The sequence below is a fragment of the Molothrus aeneus genome, unplaced genomic scaffold (assembly GCF_037042795.1).
Source record: "Molothrus aeneus isolate 106 unplaced genomic scaffold, BPBGC_Maene_1.0 scaffold_60, whole genome shotgun sequence".
Classification (NCBI taxonomy): Eukaryota; Metazoa; Chordata; class Aves; order Passeriformes; family Icteridae; genus Molothrus; species Molothrus aeneus.
This window is the reverse complement of record NW_027099212.1, coordinates 585,458-603,000: the sequence shown is the minus strand read 5'-3', so window position 1 is coordinate 603,000 and position 17,543 is coordinate 585,458. Positions and strand designations below refer to the sequence as shown.

The 17,543-nt window shown below is 62.0% G+C and overlaps 1 protein-coding gene across 1 annotated transcript; it reads right to left on the bottom strand.

Annotated features, from left to right (window-relative positions):
- Positions 1-560: 560 nt before the first annotated feature.
- Positions 561-16,967, bottom strand: LOC136571096 (Fc receptor-like protein 5; the record flags this gene model as incomplete). The annotated part of the gene is given in 19 exon segments (XM_066571463.1): positions 561-647; positions 727-1,029; positions 1,118-1,337; positions 1,909-2,192; positions 2,447-2,614; positions 2,703-2,723; positions 6,238-6,317; positions 6,406-6,427; positions 6,813-6,896; positions 6,965-7,282; positions 7,372-7,641; positions 8,176-8,266; positions 14,477-14,628; positions 14,631-14,663; positions 14,753-15,010; positions 15,270-15,500; positions 15,589-15,609; positions 16,220-16,288; positions 16,940-16,967. Coding segments are annotated over 19 exon segments (2,740 nt in total), but the record flags the coding sequence as incomplete, so codon positions are not given.
- Positions 16,968-17,543: the final 576 nt, after the last annotated feature.

Sequence of the window (17,543 nt, the reverse complement as noted above, 5' to 3'; positions counted from 1 at the left end):
GATCATGGGGTGCCCTGGGCCCCAACCCCACCTGGGACCTGAAATGCCCACTGGACCCCTGAGCCCCCACCAGACACTGATTTCTACTGGACTCCCAGGCCCCTGCACCCCAAACCACCCCTGAGGAGTCCCAGAACACCTGAGCCACCCAGGTACTCCAACCTCCTCCCCAGGACCCCTGAACTGCCTTGGGACCCTGATTCTTCACACAGCCCTGAGAACCCCTCAAGCCCCCAAAAACCCCAAGAATGGAATGCAGGGAAGCCTCCAAACAGCTCCAGGATCCCTGGAGAGCTCTCAACATCCCTGCACAACTCTCCAACACCTCCCTAAAAGCCCCCAGGAGATCCCAGAGTCACCCCAATATTCCTCAAGGCCCTTCCTGGGACAACCCAGGACCCTCCAAAATGTCCCCAAACCTGTGAGCACCCCAAGAAAAGGTCACTGGGGGCTCAGCTTCCTCCAGGTCAGGAGCTTTGGGTGATGCCCCAAGTGCCCCCCCAGTGTGTGGGGCTTCCCCCCAGTTCCTGTAGGGCCTCGTGCCCCCCATTGTCACCCACCCTGGCGGTGCCAGCAGTGACAGCCCCCAATGACAGCCAGGAACAGGAGCAGGAACAGGAGGGTCCTGCCGACATTCACAGCCACTGCTGGGGACAGAGGGGACACATTGGGGTCACCTGGAACCCTGGAGGTCCTGAACAGCCCGGTGACCCTGTGTGATCCCACCTGTGCCCCAGGGTGAGCCAGGTGTCACCTCCAGGGCCAGCTCAGGGCTGAGTGCCCGGAACACGCGGTGCCCGTCCTGTCCCAGCTGGTTGGTGGCCATGCACTGGTAGGTGCCCACATGTCCCACATCGATGTCCCTGAGCTCCAGCAGGGGACCCCGGGCCACCTCCTTCCCGTTGTGCAGCCAGGTGAAGGTGACAGGGACTGAGCCCACCTGCACTGAGCAGCTCAGGGTTACGTTGTCACCTGCATGCACCTGGTGTGACAGGGGACCAGGGGTGATGGTGGCATTGGCCACGGGCACTGTGGGGACAGAGACAGGAGGGGCACCGGGCGAGGTGGGATGGGGTTGCCATGGGGGGGTCACTCCCAGCCCGAGGGTCCCACTCACCCAGGACAGTGACATTCATGGGGTCACTCTCAGCCACGCTGTCCCCGTCACTGACCCGGCACCGGTACTGGCCGCTGTCATTGTCCCCAGCGTGGCTCAGCTCCAGGCAGGGACCGGTGCCCAGCGGTGCCCCCGAGGCCTCCCGGTGCCAGGAGAAGGACAGGGGACCTGTCCCCACGGCCACCGTGCAGCTCAGCACCAGGCTGTCCCCAAGTGTCACCTGTCCCCCGGGGGCTGTGCTGACAGGGACACCCCCAAGAGCGGGACCCCTATGGGGGGACACAGGAGGGTTTGGGGACCCAGGGGAGGTGGGGGACACAGGAGGGGAAAGAAGGGGATTGGAGGGGAGCAGAGAAGATCCCAGTGAGCAGAAGGGGACCCTGGGAGGCACATTGAGACCTGGGGACAATGGCGACACCCCGTGGAAACGGGGAGAGACCCAGGCAGGGATGGGGAACCAGACGAGAGACTGAGGAGCCTCAGGGAATGATTTGGGGTTTAGAGATGGGCGGGAGGACCCAGGGAAGGCACAGAGACCAGAGGGTGGAGCAGGGCCCTTGGAAGGGGTGGGGAATCCAGGGAGGGCTGGGGAGGACAAAGAGAGGCATGAGGGACCTGCAGGGGGAACTGGGCAGTCATGGGGGAAACCAAGAGGGACTTGGGAAATTTGGGGTGACCCAGAGAGGAGTAAAGGGAGGGATGAAGGATTCAGGCAGTGCTGGGGAAACCCTCAGAGGCTGTTGGGCTTCCCTGTCCCCATCCCTGCACTCACTGTGCACTGTCGCTCTCACCCTGTTCGACATGCTCCACAGTGACGCCACCCAGCCCGCGCAGTGGTAGAGGCCACTGTGGTGCAGCTGCAGAGGGGACAGGGACAACTCGGTCCTATCATGGAGCCCCTCCAGTTTCCTCCCCTCGTGGTAGAAGGACACCAAGGTGACCGTGCTGTTCCAAGAGCCCCGGCAGTGCAGTGTCACCGTGTCCCCCTCCAGCAGCGCCCATGCAGGCACCTGCAGCACCAGCCAGTCCGGGGGACAGAGGGGTCCTGTCACACCTGATGGCACCGGGACCCCATCTGGGATACACCCAGTGCACCAGGGGTCCCCATTTCCCACATGGTTTCCCCGACACTAGGATACTCTGGGATGTCCCCAGAGCAGGGCACAGGCTCAGGTCACACAGGAGGTGACCCATGGAGCGGAGCCCACCCAGAGCCCTCGAGGTCCCTGCAGGTGCCAGGCTGGGGACACCCAAACCCCCCTCACCATTTAAGACTGTTACGGGGGGGCTGAGCCCGGTGCCAGGTCTGCCACACTCATAGGTGCCAACTCTCAGTGACACTGAAGTTGTTGCATTGCTCCTCCCCCAGGCGCTGCCCGTCCTTGTACCAGGTGGTGGCACCAGCGGTCCCCAAGCCCTGGCAGGTCAGTGTCACCCGGTCCCACAGCACCGCCGGCCTCCAGGGGGGCTCCACCAGGAGCTGGCTGGTCTGGGCACCTGTGGGTTACAGGGGACACCAGCCTGCCAGGGCCAGCGTGGGGCTGGGGACAGTGGGGTGGGGCCATGGCATCCCCCGAGGACTCACCAGCGAGGCCGAGGGTCTGGGCTGGAAGGGAGAAAGGACAGGGCCGGGTGGGGGTGGCACCATGGGGACAGCAGCACGAGGGCATGGGGTTTAGGGGCTGTTCCCAAACAGTCTCTGTGGGGGCACTGGTGTGGCACAGAGGTCTCGAGGACAGGGACACAGCAGCCAACCCCTGCTCAGGCATGGGGCCCCTGTGCTGGCACAGGTCACCCCTGCCAGCCCCACAGACACATCCCCATGGCCCTGTGCCCATGGTCTCATTCCAGTGGCACCTGTCCCCATGGCTCAAACACATGGTGCTTGTCCCCTTGTCCCTGTCCCTGCAGCCCTGTGTCCCTGTCCCCACAGCTGCCCATGCCCCAAGGTTCCTTCTGCCACATCCTTGTCCCCGCATCTTCATCCCCCTGTCCCTGTCCCCACATCCCGGTTCCCCTGTTCCTGTCCCCAAAGCTACCCCACAGCTCTGGTCACACTGCCTCCATACCCTGCTGGCATTGCGGACATCAGGGGACCCCACAGCCCCCCTGTGCCCCCTCCCCTCCCCATCCCTGGGGTGTCAGGCCCGTGCCCGGGGCACTCACCCCACAGGAGCAGCGCCACCTTCCCGGCCATCCCGGTGTCCCCAGCCATGTGCACTGGCTGTCACTCACTGCTGGGGGTGGCTGTCCCCTGGCTGGTGGCTCTTTGGCCAAAGGGGAAGGAAGTGAGGTCAGGTCTCCTCCTCATGTGTAGGTGGCACCTGGTGGGGGCAGGGTGGCCACAAGCTGGGGACAGGCTGTGGGCAGGGTGGGGACAGGATGGGGACAAGGCTGGGTGGGACACGGTGGGACATGGGGCTCCCAGGACTGTGGGGGGCTCAGGGGGTTTGGGGATGTGGGGATGGGTGTCCAGGGGAATGGGGGGTCTCAGGGATGGGGTCCCTGGGAATGGGGGTGCTGAGGAGGGGGAGTCACTGGGAATGGGGGTCCCCAGGGCTGAGGGGACTCAGGGATGGGAGTGCCAGAGGAATGTGGGCTCCAGGGATTTGGTGTCATGGGATGGGGATGCTGGGGGAATGGGGGATCCCGTGGGAATGGGGGTTCCTGGGAGAATCAAGGTGCCAGGGGAAGGAGGATTTCAAGGGATGGAATGAACAGGGGAGGTTTCCTTGGGAATCTGGGGTCCTGGGCCATGGAGATCCTGGGGAATGTGAGTACTGGGATACGGGTTCCAGAGAGGGGGAGACATAAGAAATGGGGTACCCATGATTTGATTTCCAGGGGAATGGAGGTCCCAGGGATGGGCAATTGCTGGATGGGCCCATAGGTCTCAGCTCCTTCCCTGGGATCCTCAGTTTTTGGGTGACCCAGAGCCCAGCACAGCCCCCACAAGGTGCCGGCGGCCTGGGGGTCACCCAAAACAGATTCCGAGAGGCTCTGGGTCTGTGGAGCTGCTGCAGAGGTGAGAATTCTGTTGGTAGAAAAAGGCCTGGCTGTGGTTTGCTCAGCCCTGCAGGAAGCACAAAGCCCAAAGGGAGCCCAAGCAGTGGCTCTGGGAGGGCCTTTGATGGTTTTCAGAGCAGGGCTGGCTGGAAAGTGCCCCTGCAGGGGCGGGCACCTGTGAGGGAACCAGTCCGGAAATGCAGCAATTGTTCATTTGTTCCTCTTTGTAAGGGACAGAGAGAACCACAAAACTACTGCACAACCCACAACATTCTGCTCAACAACCTGACCCAGACCATCCTTCTTGAACAAAACCTGCAGCCTTCTGGAACCTCCTGGAAAGAATGGGTTTGGGTTTGGAATGTGTCCACCAGATAAGAGGGAAAGCTGTGGGAATACCGAGCAGGGGCTCAGCCTGTGGCCATGGTGGGGCTGTGGGGAGTGACCCTGTCTGGATTCCAGGTGTCCCCAAAGCTGCTCCATCCCTGCCCTCCTCACCTGAGTGAAAGGCTGAGGGTTTGCAGGAATTGTGGTGTAAAGCCACCAGAGGTGCTGCTGTGGACCTGAGACCTGCCTGGGGTCAGGCGCTGCCTTCCTTCCATTCGGGATCATGGAGAGTGGTCGCGGGTGTTGTGCAGGGCGTGTGCCTGGCCCCGGGACACTGCTACGCTGCCAGTGGGCACTGGGATCCAACCTGCTGCCTTGGCGGCTTCTGCCCGCTGCCGGTGGTGGTGCCGGGACCGATTGGTGGCCGTGAGTTTGCAAAAGGAGCGATTTCCCCTCCTCCCTCCCGCCCGAGGCCGCCATGGCCCCTGAGGGGATGGAGCTGGAGCGGGGCGGCCCCTGCTGGCCGGGAGTGCTCCCTGCAGCGCCCCCTGCTGGCCGCGGTTATAACTGCCACAAAAACCAACAGCGCTGAGCGGGAGGGAAAGTTCTGCGTTTGTGTTGTTGGTTCTGTTCTGCTTTATAAATTTCCCAGTAAAGAGCTGGTATTCCTTTTCCTACACTTTTGCCTGGAAGCCCCATCATTTTTGAAATTAAAAAGATTTTTAGACATGGGTCTTCCTTCCATTCCAGGAACATTCTCACTTTCCTTGGTAGATATTTCTCATTTAAATGAGTTGCCAGCTGCTGGCTTCCAGCGTGGATGGGACAGACACCCCAAGAGAAGACACGGTCAGGGACTTGGCCATCTCATGCTTTGTTCTTTAAGCCAGTTGGGCCACCGAGGGCCCTCGCCCAAATTGGCACTTCTGGTCACCCGGCCACTCAGGAGCTGGCTTTGGCAGAGCATCCCACTGTCCCCAGTGTGCCATGGCTGACAGACTGATGGACAGGCGCGGCCCTGTCTCACCAAAAGCAAGGCCTGACCCACCCCTGCTACACACAGGTGTTCCAAAATATCTCCAGACATCAAACTTTTCCTGTCTCTGACATCCCACCCTGAGCCATGGCCTGATCCCGACTGCCCTGGGAAAGGAGGCGGCTCCAGAACCCCCACAGGGCCTTTGTGACATCCTCGTGTGGGGAACAGGGAAGAGGAGGTGTTTGGGACAGGGGAGAAGAGAATCCAGAGCCTCCTGAAGGCCACTTTGGCCATCAGAGCAAGGAAGGTCCAGGCCCCTGCAAGATTCCTCTGGTGAAGGAAACCTGTTGGGGGAAATGTCTGGGGTTTGTTCCTTATTGGGGGCTTTCCCTGGAAATTGTTCCTTCTGTGATCCTTTGGACTCTGAACCTTGTTGCTGTTGCTGTTGGTTTTATTCTCTCTCATTGCTGTTTCAGGAAATTGTTCATCTTTTGGCTCTTTTGGGATCTTTGTGCCCCTGCAGGGAGGGATTGGGGCATTTTTTAGTGGCAGCAGAGACACGATTGGGTGCCCATGGGTGGGGACCCCCAGTGCCCCCAGTTCCCCCCAGTGTCACAGCACATTCCCGTAGATGTCACCGGGTTCCCGCTGTTGCCCCTGGGTTTCCCCGCAGCTCCGCGTTGGTCACCTGGGGATCCTGGAGGGTGGTGGCACGGGGGGACGCTGCGAGAGACACGGGCTGTGGGATCTGGGTGGGGTGACACTGGTGGGTGACGTGTCCCTCTGCGTGTGTCCCCCCCGTACTCACCCCCTGCCCTCTTGGTGACCACGACGTGGGTGTACAGCACCTCCCCCTCCTCTGGGGGGGCTTGGGGATCCGGGGGGGCCCTGAGGGAATAAAGGGGATGTGGGGGAGGGAATAGAGAGCTGTGGGGTAGGGGTTAAAGGGGACTCATGTTGGGAGCCCTTCACCAACCTTACCTGGTGCTTCCTGGCAGCTGCAGTGGAAAGAGGGGAGATGTGACTGTGGGATCGCAGGGCCCTGAACCCTCCCAGGATTCCTGACCCCCCACGGGACGCTCAATTTACAACAGAACTCTCAAGCAACCCTGAAGCCTCCCAGAATTCAGGAACCTCCCCAGTGTCCCCAGCCAACTCAGCCTCAAGAACCCAAAGCCCAGCAGGGAAAGAGACCTCCAAACTGCCCCAAGGGCCTCTGAGAGAACCCCCAGCATCCCTGCAGGACCCTCCAGCACCTCCCCAAACCCTAAAGGACTCCCAGACAATGCCCCAATTTTGGGGCTGTGGGTGCTGCCCAATCATTGTCCAACACTGGGGGTCTCTACAGCTCCCTGGGACGCCTGTGCCCCCATTGTCACCCACCCACACGGTGCCACCGGTGCCAGGCCACAATGACACCCACAAGCAGGAGCAGGAACAAAAGGGCCCCACCGACCCCTGCGGCCACTGCAAGAAACAGAAAGGAACACATCAGGGTCACCCATCACCACAGGGGTCCTGCACTCCCAGGTGACCCTGTGGGACCCCACCTTTGTTGCAGTGTCCCCGTGGTGTCACCTCCAGGGCCAGCTCAGGGCTGAGTGCCCGGAACACGCGGTGCCCGTCCTGTCCCCGCTGGTTGGTGGCCATGCACTGGTAGGTGCCCACATGTCCCACATTGAGGTCCCTGAGCTCAAGGAGGGGACCCTGGGCCACCTCCTGCCCGTTGTGCAGCCAGGTGAAGGTGACAGGGGCTGAGCCCACCTGCACTGAGCAGTGCAGGGTCACGTTGTCACCTGCAAGCACCTGGTGTGATGGGGGACTGGGTGTGATGGTGGCATTGGCCACGGGCACTGTGGGGACACAGACAGGGCTGAAAAATGGCAGGGTGGGATGGGAGTGCTCTGGGTGCGGTCATCCCCAGCCCGAGGGTCCCGCTCACTCAGGACGGTGACATTCATGGGGTCACTCTTGGCCACGCTGTCCCTGTCACTGACCCGGCACCGGTACTGGCCGCTGTCACTGTCCCCAACGTGGCACAGCTCCAGGCGGGGGCCGGTGCCCAGTGGTGCCCCCGAGCTCTTCCAGTGCCAGGAGAAGGACAGAGCACCTGTCCCCGCAGCCACCGTGCGGCTCAGCACCAGGCTGTCCCTGAGTGCCACCTGTCCCCTGGGGGGCTGTGCTGACAGGGACACCCCGGAGGGCAGGACCCCTGCGGGAGGGGAGGATAGCAAGGGACAGAGAGGGACCCGGGGGGGTGGTAGGGGAGGGGCAGGGAGACCCCAGTGAAGGGGAAGGGGGCAAAGCGATTGGTGGGGCTTGGAAAGGAACCACAAGGGACACCTGGAGAGGGGGGAGGATGACACCAGGCTGGGTATGGGAAGCCAGGGAGGGAATGATGTGACCTGGGGAATGTGTGGTGACTTCAGAGAGGGATGGGGGGATGCTGGGAGGGGTGAGGGGACTCAGAGAGGGATGGGGAGACACAAGCCAGGAATGTGGGGACCTGGGGAGGGACCCAGGGCAGGGATGGCAGGACACGGAAAATGTGTAGGGGTAGGATGGGGGAAGCCCTCTAGGGGTGGGGGACCCTGAGAGGGACATGAGAAGGGAGCAGGGGAGCAAGGGTAGGATCTGGGAAAGGTTGGGGCCACAGGGCAGGTGTCTGGAAGGACTGGGCATCCCCTGAAGGCCCGGGAGAGCTGAGGAGGCTGTGGGGGCTCCCCGTGCCCATCCCCACACTCACTGCGCACCGTGACACGGAGCCGGGTGCTGCTCCTTTGCACAGCACCCCCCTCGGAGTGCACCTGGCAGCTGTAATTCCCCGAGTGGGAGACCTCAAGGGCGGGCACCAGCAGCTGCAGGGACCCCTGCAGGCCCCCCACCACCTGCCCGTCCTGGTAGAACACGTGCAGGAGGGGGGCTCGGGGCTGCAGGGGGCTGGGGGTGCTGAGGCAGCTGAGAGTCAGGGGGACCCTCGGTGGGCTTGGGGGGACCCTCCAGCACTGGCACTGAGAACAGCTCTGGGAAGGAGATGGGAGGGGGATTTGTGAGCCCGAGTCCCTGGGGAGGGCTGTGGGGGTGTCAGGGTGGCAGCTGTGGGGTGCTCACCGTGCCCTGTCACTGTCACTGGTGCTGAATTTCATGACCTCCCTGACCACCAGGATTTCACCAGACCCTGCAGCTGTAGCGACCGCTGTGGTGCAGCTGCAGAGGGGACAGGGACAGCTCGGTGCCATCATGGAGCCCCCCCGGACCCTTCTCCTCACGGTAGAAGGACACCGAGGTGACCGTGCAGTTCCACCAGCCCTGGCAGCGCAGTGTCACCGTGTCCCCTCCAGCAGCGCCTGTGCCGGCACCTGCAGCACCAGCGGGCCTGGGGGACAGATGGGTCCTGTCACACCCGATGGCACCGGGACCCCATCTGGGTTGCACCCAGTGCACCAGGGGTCCCCAATTCCCACATGGTTTCCCCAACACTAGGGTGCTCTGGGATGTCCCCATAGCAGGGGACAGGCTCTGGTTACACCAGGAGGTGACCCATGGAGTGGAGCCCACTGAGAGCCCTGGGGGTCCCCTGGGTGCCAGGCTGGGGACACCCAAACCCCCCTCCCTGTCTGAGACACTCACAGGGGGACTGAGACTGATGCCAGGTCTGTCACACGTGTAGGTGCCACTATAGGTGACAGTGAGGTGTTCAGGTCCCTCCTGCTCCCAGCGCTGCCCGTCCTTGTACCAGGTGGTGGCACCAGCGGTCCCCAAGCCCTGGCAGGTCAGTGTCACCCGGTCCCACAGCACCGCCGGCCTCCAGGGGGCTCCACCAGGATCTGGGTGTTCTGGGCACCTGCGGGTGACAGGGGACACCAGCCTGCCAGGGCCAGTGTGGGGCTGGGGACAGTGGGGTGGGGCCATGGCATCCCCTGAGGACTCACCAGCGAGGCCGAGGGTCTGGGCTGGGAGAAGGGACAGGGCTGGGTGGGGGTCATGGGGACACTGTGGACACCCCATGTTTGCACACGTCAGCTCCACCAGCCCTACAGCACCTGTCCCCACAGCCATAGATCCATGGCCCTGTGCCCATCATCCCATTCCAATGGCACCTGTTCTCCCGGTCCATCCCCATGCAACATGGCCCTTGTCCCTGTCCCTGCATCCCTGTTCCCCTGTCCCTGTCCCCACACCTACCCAAGCCCCAAGGCTCCTTCTGCCACATCCTTGTTCCCACAACTCCATTCCCCTGTTCCTGTCCCCACATCCCAGTTCCCCTGTTCCTGTCCCTAAAGCCACCCCAAACCACTGGTCACACTGGGCTCCATGCCCTGCTCTGGCTCTGCTGGCATTGGGGACCTCAGGGGACCCCACAGCCCCCCTGTGCCCCCTCCCCTCCCCATCCCCGGGGTTTCAGGCCCGTGCCCGGGGCACTCACCCCACAGGAGCAGCGCCACCTTCCTGGCCATCCCGGTGTCCCCAGCCATGTGCACTGGCTGTCACTCGCTGCTGTGGCCACCGCTCCCCTGGCTGGCGGCTCTTCGGATGAAGGGGAAGGAAGCGAGGTCACGTCTGTCCCCAGGTGTAGGTGGCCCTTGGTGGGGGCAGGGTGGGGACGCTGTGGGACATGGTGGGGACATGGTGTTGCCAGAATCTGGAGTCTAAGGCTGTGTAGGGAGCCAGGGATGGGTGTCCAGGGGAATGGGGTGCCCAGGGATGGGGTCCCAGGGAAATGGGGGTCCCAAGGGTTGGGTGGACTCAGACTTGGGAATGAGGGTCCCAGAACAACGTGGCCTCCTGGGATTTGTGATCATGGGATGGGGGCCATGGCATGGGGGTACCAGGGGAAAGGGGGTCCCTGTGAGAATGGGAGCCCTGGGGAAATCAAGGTCCCCAAGGGAAGGGGTGTCCCAGGGACTGGAATTACTGGGATGGGGTTCCTTGGGGTTGGAGATCCGGGGAAATTGCAGTCCAGGGATGGGAGTCTCAGGGAAGGGGGGACAGAAGGAAATTGGGTCCCAAGGTTGGGGTCCCAGGGAAATGGGGGTGCCAGGGATGCACGGTGGCTGGGGGGGGCTGGGGGTCATAGCTCCTTCCCTGGGTGCCTCAGATTTTGGGGAGACCCAGGGCCCTGCAAAATCAGCCCTGGGGTGCTCATTTCCTGGCCAGGCATTGCATGGGGGTCCTGGGTAGCTCAGCCTCTGTGTCCTCCCCTGCCCCTGACTTTTTCCTCTCTTTATTTCCCTTTTTTCCTTTTTCTCCTTACTTTTTGCCATGTCCCCTCACCCCCGGTTCCTGCCTCAGCAATCCTGGGAAGCACCTGAGCAGGGAATGGGTTGGGGGGAGCCAGGGGAGGGGGAAATGGGGAGAAGGAGGTGCAGGGAAGGGTGGGGAGGCTGTGAGGGATGGAGGTGTTGGGCTGTGCCCCCTCAACACTTTCACTTTCCTTTTCCTGGACAAGAAGGAAGAGGCCGTTTGTGCTGAGAGTCAGATGGGAAAGGGGGGGTTCTGTCCTGGGGGGGCACATCCAGAGGCTCCTGTCCTGGGGGGATCCTGTCCCAGGGGGTGACACATCCTGGCATGGGGGGTCCTGTCCCAGGGGTGGCAGTTCCAGAAATGTCCCTGCACATTCCTGGCCGGGTGCCTGTCCCAGGGGTGGCACATCCTGGGGACCCCTGTCAATGCAAGGGTGGGGCCCAGCCATGGCCCAGCCCCACTGCACAGGGATGGCCATTGCCCAGCCCTGCTCTGCCCAGCCCCAGGTGGCAGCCAGGCCCTGAGGGTCCCCCCTGCCCCCTTGGCTTTGATTCTGGCAGCTTTAGAGCTGCTGCAGAGGTGAGAATTCTGTGGGTGGAAAAAGGCCCTGCCTGTGGTTTGCTCAGCCCTGCAAGAAGCACAAAGCCCAAAGGGAGCCCAAGCAGTGGCTCTGTGAGGGCCTTTGATGGTTTTCAGAGCAGGGCTGGCTGGAAACTGCCCCTGCAGGGGTAGCTGAGAGGGAACCAGTCGAGAAATGCAGCAATTGATCATTTTGTCCCTCTTGGCAAGGGACTGAGGGAGCCCCAGAACTACTGCAAAGACAACGACACTCTGCTCAACAAGCTGTAATAGACCTTCATTGTTGAACAAAACCAGCGGCCTTCTGAAACCTCATGGAAAGAATGTTTGGCCTCAGGCGGTGGTCATCAGATAAGAGAGAAAAGTGTGGAAATATCGAGCAGGAGCTCTGGCCATTGTGGGGAGTGACCCTGTCTGGATTCCAGGTGTCTCCAAAGCTGCTCCATCCCTGCCCTCCTCACCTGTTTGAAAGGCTGAGGGTTTGCAGGAATTGTGGTGTAAAACCACCAGAGGTGCTGCTGTGGACACCACACCTGCCTGGGGTGAGGCGCTGCCTTCCCTCCATTCGGGATCATGGAGAGCCGTCGCGGGTGTTGTGCAGGACGTGTGCCTGGCCCCAGGACACTGCTACGCTGCCAGTGGGCACTGGGATCCAACCTGCTGCCTTGGCGGCTTCTGCCCGCTGCCGGTGGTGGTGCCGGGACCGATTGGTGGCCGTGAGTTTGCAAAAGGAGCGATTTCCCCTCCCGCCTTCCCGCCCGAGGCCGCCATGGCCCCTGAGGGGATGGAGCTGGAGCGGGGCGCCCCCTGCTGGCCGGGAGTGCTCCCTGCAGCGCCCCCTGCTGGCCGCGGTTATAACTGCCACAAAAACCAACAGCGCTGAGCGGGAGGGAAAGTTCTGCGTTTGTGTTGTTTGTTCTCTTCTGGTTTATAAATTTCCCAGTAAGGAGCTGCTATTCCTTTTCCTACACTTTTGCCTGGAAGCCCTATCATTTTTGAAATTAAAAAGATTTTTAGACATGGGTCTTCCATTCCAGGAACATTCTCACTTTCCTTGGTAGATATTTCTTATTTAAATGAGTTGCCAGCTGCTGGCTTCCAGCGTGGATGGGACAGACACCCCAAGAGCAGACACGGTCAGGGACTTGGCCACCTCATGCTTTGTCCTTTGAGCCAGTTGGGCCACCAAGGGCCCTCGCCCAAGTTGGCACTCCTGGTCACCCGGCCACTCAGGAGCTGGCTTTGCCAGAGCATCCCACTGTCCCCAGTGTGCCATGGCTGACAGACTGATGGACAGGCGGGGCCCTGTCTCACCATAAGCAAGGCCTGACCCACCCCTACCACACACAGCTGTTCCAAAATGTCTCCAGACATCAAACTTTTCCTATCTCTGACACCCAACCCTGAGCCATGGCCTGATCCCGACTGCCCTGGGAAAGGAGGCGGCTCCAGAATCCCCACAGGGCCTTTGTGACATCCTCGTGTGGGGAACAGGGAAGAGGAGGTGTTTGGGACAGGGAACAAGAGAATCCAGAGCCTCCTGAAGGCCACTTTGGCCATCAGATCAAGGAAGGTCCAGGCCCCTGCAAGATTCCTCTGGTGAAGGAAACCTGCTGGGGGAAATGTCTTGGGTCTGTTCCTTATTGGGGGCTTTCCCTGGAAATTGTTCCTTCTGTGATCCTTTGGACTCTGAACCTTGTTGCTGTTGCTGTTGGTTTTATTCTCTCTCATTGCTGTTTCAGGAAATTGTTCATCTTTTGGCTCTTTTGAGATCTTTGTGCCCCCACGGGGAGCAGGAGGGGCAGTTTTTAGTGGCAGCACAGACACGAGTGGGTGCCCATGGGTGGGGACCCCCAGTGCCCCCAGTTCCCCCCAGTGTCACAGCACATTCCCGTAGATGTCACCGGGTTCCCGCGGTCGCCCCTGGGGTCCCCACAGCTCCGCGTTGGTCACCTGGGGATCCTGGAGGGTGGTGGCACGGGGGGACGCTGCGAGAGACACGGGCTGTGGGATCTGGGTGGGGTGACACTGGTGGGTGACGTGTCCCTCTGCGTGTGTCCCCCCCGTACTCACCCCTTGCCCTCTTGGTGACCACGACGTGGGTGTACAGCACCTCCCCCTCCTCTGGGGGTGCCGGGGGATCCGGGGGGCCCCTGAGGGAATAAAGGGGATGTGAGGGAGGGAATGGGAGTTCTTGAGGGTTGGGGCAAATAGGGAGCGTGTGGTTTGAGCCTCCCACTCACCTTTCTTGCTGCTTCCTGGCAGCTGCAGAGGAAACAGAGGAGGGGTGACTGTGGGGTTCCCAGGGCCCTGACTGCTCTCAGGATTGCTCAACTCCCATGGGACCCTCAATCTTCAACAGGACCCCCATGCATCCCTGGAGCCCCCCAGAATTCATGAAGATCCTCAGTGCCCCAAATCAACTCAGCCTTAAGTACCCAAAGCCCAGGAGGGACAGAGACCCCCCCAAACACCCCCAGGGCCCCTGAAAGAACCCCCAGCATCCCTGAACAACTTTCCAGCACCTCCCCAAGCTCTACAGCACCCCCAGCCAATGTCACAACTCTGGGATTGTGAATGCCACACTATCGTTCCCCAATTATGGGGGCCTCTACAGTCCCCTTGGACCCCTGTCCCCCCATTCTCACCCACCACACGGTGCCACCAGTTCCAGGCCACAATGACACCCACGAGCAGGAGCAGGAACAAAAGGGCCCCACCGACCCCTGCGGCCACTGCAAGAAACAGAGGGGAATCATTCAGGGTCACCCATCACCCCAGGGGTCCTGCACTCCCTGGTTACCCTGTGGGACCCCACCTGTGTCCCTGTGTGTCCCTGTGTCCTGCGGTTTCACGTCCAGGGCACAGGGGGTGATGGTGGCATTGGCCACGGGCACTGCGGGGACAGAGACAGGGCTGAGGGCACAGGGAGAGGCTGGCAGCCGGTGTGGGGGGACAGGGATGGGGCATGGGTGTGATGGGGGATGTCAGGAATGGGGTCATAACACAGAAGGGTGTGGGCACAAGGGGAATAATAGAAGGAGCAAGGAAATTTTTGTTTGGGGACTTGGAGATGCCCAATCAGGGGACCCGAGGTGTCTGTGGGGGCTCCCTGTGCCCATCCCGCACTCCCTGTGCACCATGACATGGAGCCAGGTGCTGCTTTTCCCTACGCCCCCCCCCTCAGGGCGCAGCTGGCAGCTGTAATTACCCGAGTGGGAGACCCCCAGGGCGGGCACCAGCAGCTGTGGGGACCCCTGCGGGTCTCCCACCATCTTCCCATCCCGGTAGAACATGGGCAGGAGGGGGGCTCGGGGCCGCAGGGGGCTGGGGGTGCTGAGGCAGCTGAGAGTCAGAGGGGACCCCTGGGTGGGCTGGGGGGACCTTCCAGCACTGGCACCAAGAAGAGCTCTGGGAAGGAGAGGGGAGAGGGAATTTTGGCCCCGAGTCCCTGGGGAGGGGCTCTGGGGCTGTCGGGGTGGGGACTTTGTGGTGCTCACCGTGCACTGTCACTGTCACTGCTGGTGACTCCCTCCACCCCCAGGATCCCACCTTGCCCCTGCAGCTGTACTGGCCACTGTGGTTCAGCTGCAGAGGGGACAGGGACAGCTCAGTGACATTGGGGAACACCCCCAGTTCCTTCCCCTCGTGGTAGAAGGACACCGAGGTGACCGTGCTGTTCCGCCAGCCCCGGCAGCGCAGTGTCACCGTGTCCCCCTCCAGCAGCGCCCGCGCCGGCACCTGCAGCACCAGATCATCTGGGGGACAGAGGGGATTCATCACATCACAGGGATGTCAAGGGTCCCGCTGACATCGGGACCCTCACGGAGTCACACCCAGTGCACCAGAGGTCATCAATTCCACAAACAGGGTCCTCTCGCTCTGGGATGCTCTGGGATGTCCCCAGAGCAGGGGATGGGCTCTGGTCACACAGGAGGTGACCCATGGAGCGGAGCCCACCCAGACCCTTTGGGGTGCCCGTGGGTGCCAGGCTGGGGACAGCCAAACCCCCCTCACCTTCTGAGACAATCACAGGGGGGCTGAGCCCAGTGCCGGGTCTGTCACACCGGTAAATGCCTTTCATGGTGACAGTGACATTGGTGCGTCCCTGCTGCTCCCAGTGCTGCCCATTTCTGTACCAGGTGGTGGCACCGGCAGTCCCCGAGCCCTGGCAGGTCAGTGTCACCCGGTCCCACAGCACCGCCGGCCTCCAGGGGGGCTCCACCAGGAGCTGGGTGGTCTGGGCACCTGCGGGTGACAGGGGACACCAGCCTGCCAGGGCCAGTGAGGGGCTGGGGACAGCGGGGTGGGGCCATGGCATCCCCTGAGGACTCACCAGCGACGCTGAAGGTCTGGGCTGGAAGGGAGAAGGGACAGGGCTGGGTGGGGGTGGCACGGTAGTGACAGAGGCACATGGGGCAGGGGGGGTGGGGGCTTTCCCTGAAAAAGGTCTCAGTGGGGGCACTGGTGTGGCACAGAGGTCTCACGGACAGGGACACAGCAGCCAACCCATGCTCAGGCATGGGGACCCTGTGCTGGCAAAGGTCATCCCTGCCAGCCCCATAGCCACATTCCCATGACCCTGTGCCCATGGTCCCATTCCGGTGGCACCTGTCCCCATGGTTCAAGCACATGGTGCTTGTCCCCTTGTTCCTGTGCCTGCATCCCTGTGTCCCTGTTTCCCTGTCTCTGTACCCACAGCTGCCCAAGCCCCAAGTTTTCTTCTGGAGCACCCTTGTCCCAACAACTCCATCCTCCTGTCTCTGTCCCCACATCCCAGTTCCCCTGTGTGTGTCCCATGTTCCTGTCCCCATGGCCACCCCACAACTCTGGTCACACTGGGCTCCATGCCCTGCTGGCCTTGAGGACCCCAGGGGACCCCACAGCCCCCCTGTGCCCCCTCCCCTCCCCATCCCCAGGGTGTCAGGCCCCTGCCCGGGGCACTCACCCCACAGGAGCAGCGCCACCTTCCCGGCCATCCCGGTGTCCCCAGCCATGTGCACTGGCTGTCACTCGCTGCTGTGGCCACCGCTCCCCTGGCTGGCGGCTCGTTGGATGAAGGGGAAGGAAGCGAGGTCACGTCCGTCCCCATGTGTAGGTGGCCCTTGGTGGGGGCTGGGTGGCCACAAGCTGGGCACAGGCTGTGGGCAGGGTGGGGACAGCCTGGGGACATGGTGGGGGATGCTGTTGCCAGGAGTGGGGGGCTCAGGGGATGTGGGGAACCAAGGATGGGTGTCCAGCAGAATGGGGGTCCAGGGGAATTGGGGTCTCCATGCCTGGGGGGATTCAGGGATGGGGGTGCTGTGGGAACATGGTCCCCAGGGATTTGGGGTCATAGCATGTGGGTGCCAGGGCTGGGGGGGCAGGGGGAAAAAGGGGACCCTCGGGAATAGGGGTTCTGGGGAAGAAGCAGCCCATGGGATGGGATCAAGGCAATGGTGGTGCTGGGCAATGTCAGTCCTGGGATGGGGGTCCCCAGGGAGGAGAGACCAAGGCAATGGGGGTCCCATGGTTGGGTTCCCAGGGGAATGGGGGTGCCAGGGATGGGCAGTGGCTGGGTGGGCACGGGGGTCACAGCTCCTTCCTGGGGTGCCTCAGATTGTGGGGTGACTCAGAGCCCAGCACAGTCCCCACCCTGGGGCACCCCATGGCTCTCCTGGGAGGTTCTGTGTCTCTGCCCCACTCACTCCTGGGCTTTTTCCTGTCTCCCCGCATTTCCTGGCTGAACCATCCCAGGGAACAGCTGGGACAATCCCAGGATGGGAAAAAAAAGTTTGGGGGTGCAGGCAGTGGTTTCAGGGCTGTGGGGGATGGGGCTCCCTGTCTGTGACCCCCCAACTCTTTCTCTTTCCTGCAGCGGTTTGTGCTGAGGCAAGGACATGAATTCTGTCCAGGGGGGCACATCCAGAGGGGTCCAGCCTTTAGGGAAAAGGGCAGCTCTGCTGTGCTGACACCCGGGTCTTGTCCCAGCCTCTTGTCCCTGGGAGCTCCTCCTCGTTCTGGGGGTGCCACAGCCTTGGGGATTCCTTTCCCAGAGGTGGCACATCCTGGGGTCCTCTGTCCTGGGTGGGCCTTGAGCATTCCCGCTGTCCCCAGTGGGGCCCTGTGACCTCTGGGGTGCCCAAACTTAAGGAGGCATCTTTTATGACCTTGCCCTGATGATGGGAAATCCCAGGATCAAGCTGGTTGAATTCCCTGATGCCCAATTGCTTTGGACAATTTTGGGGTCATATTTTGGTCTCAGATTTTGAGATGACTCAGAGCCCAGCACAGACCCCACCCTGGGGCACC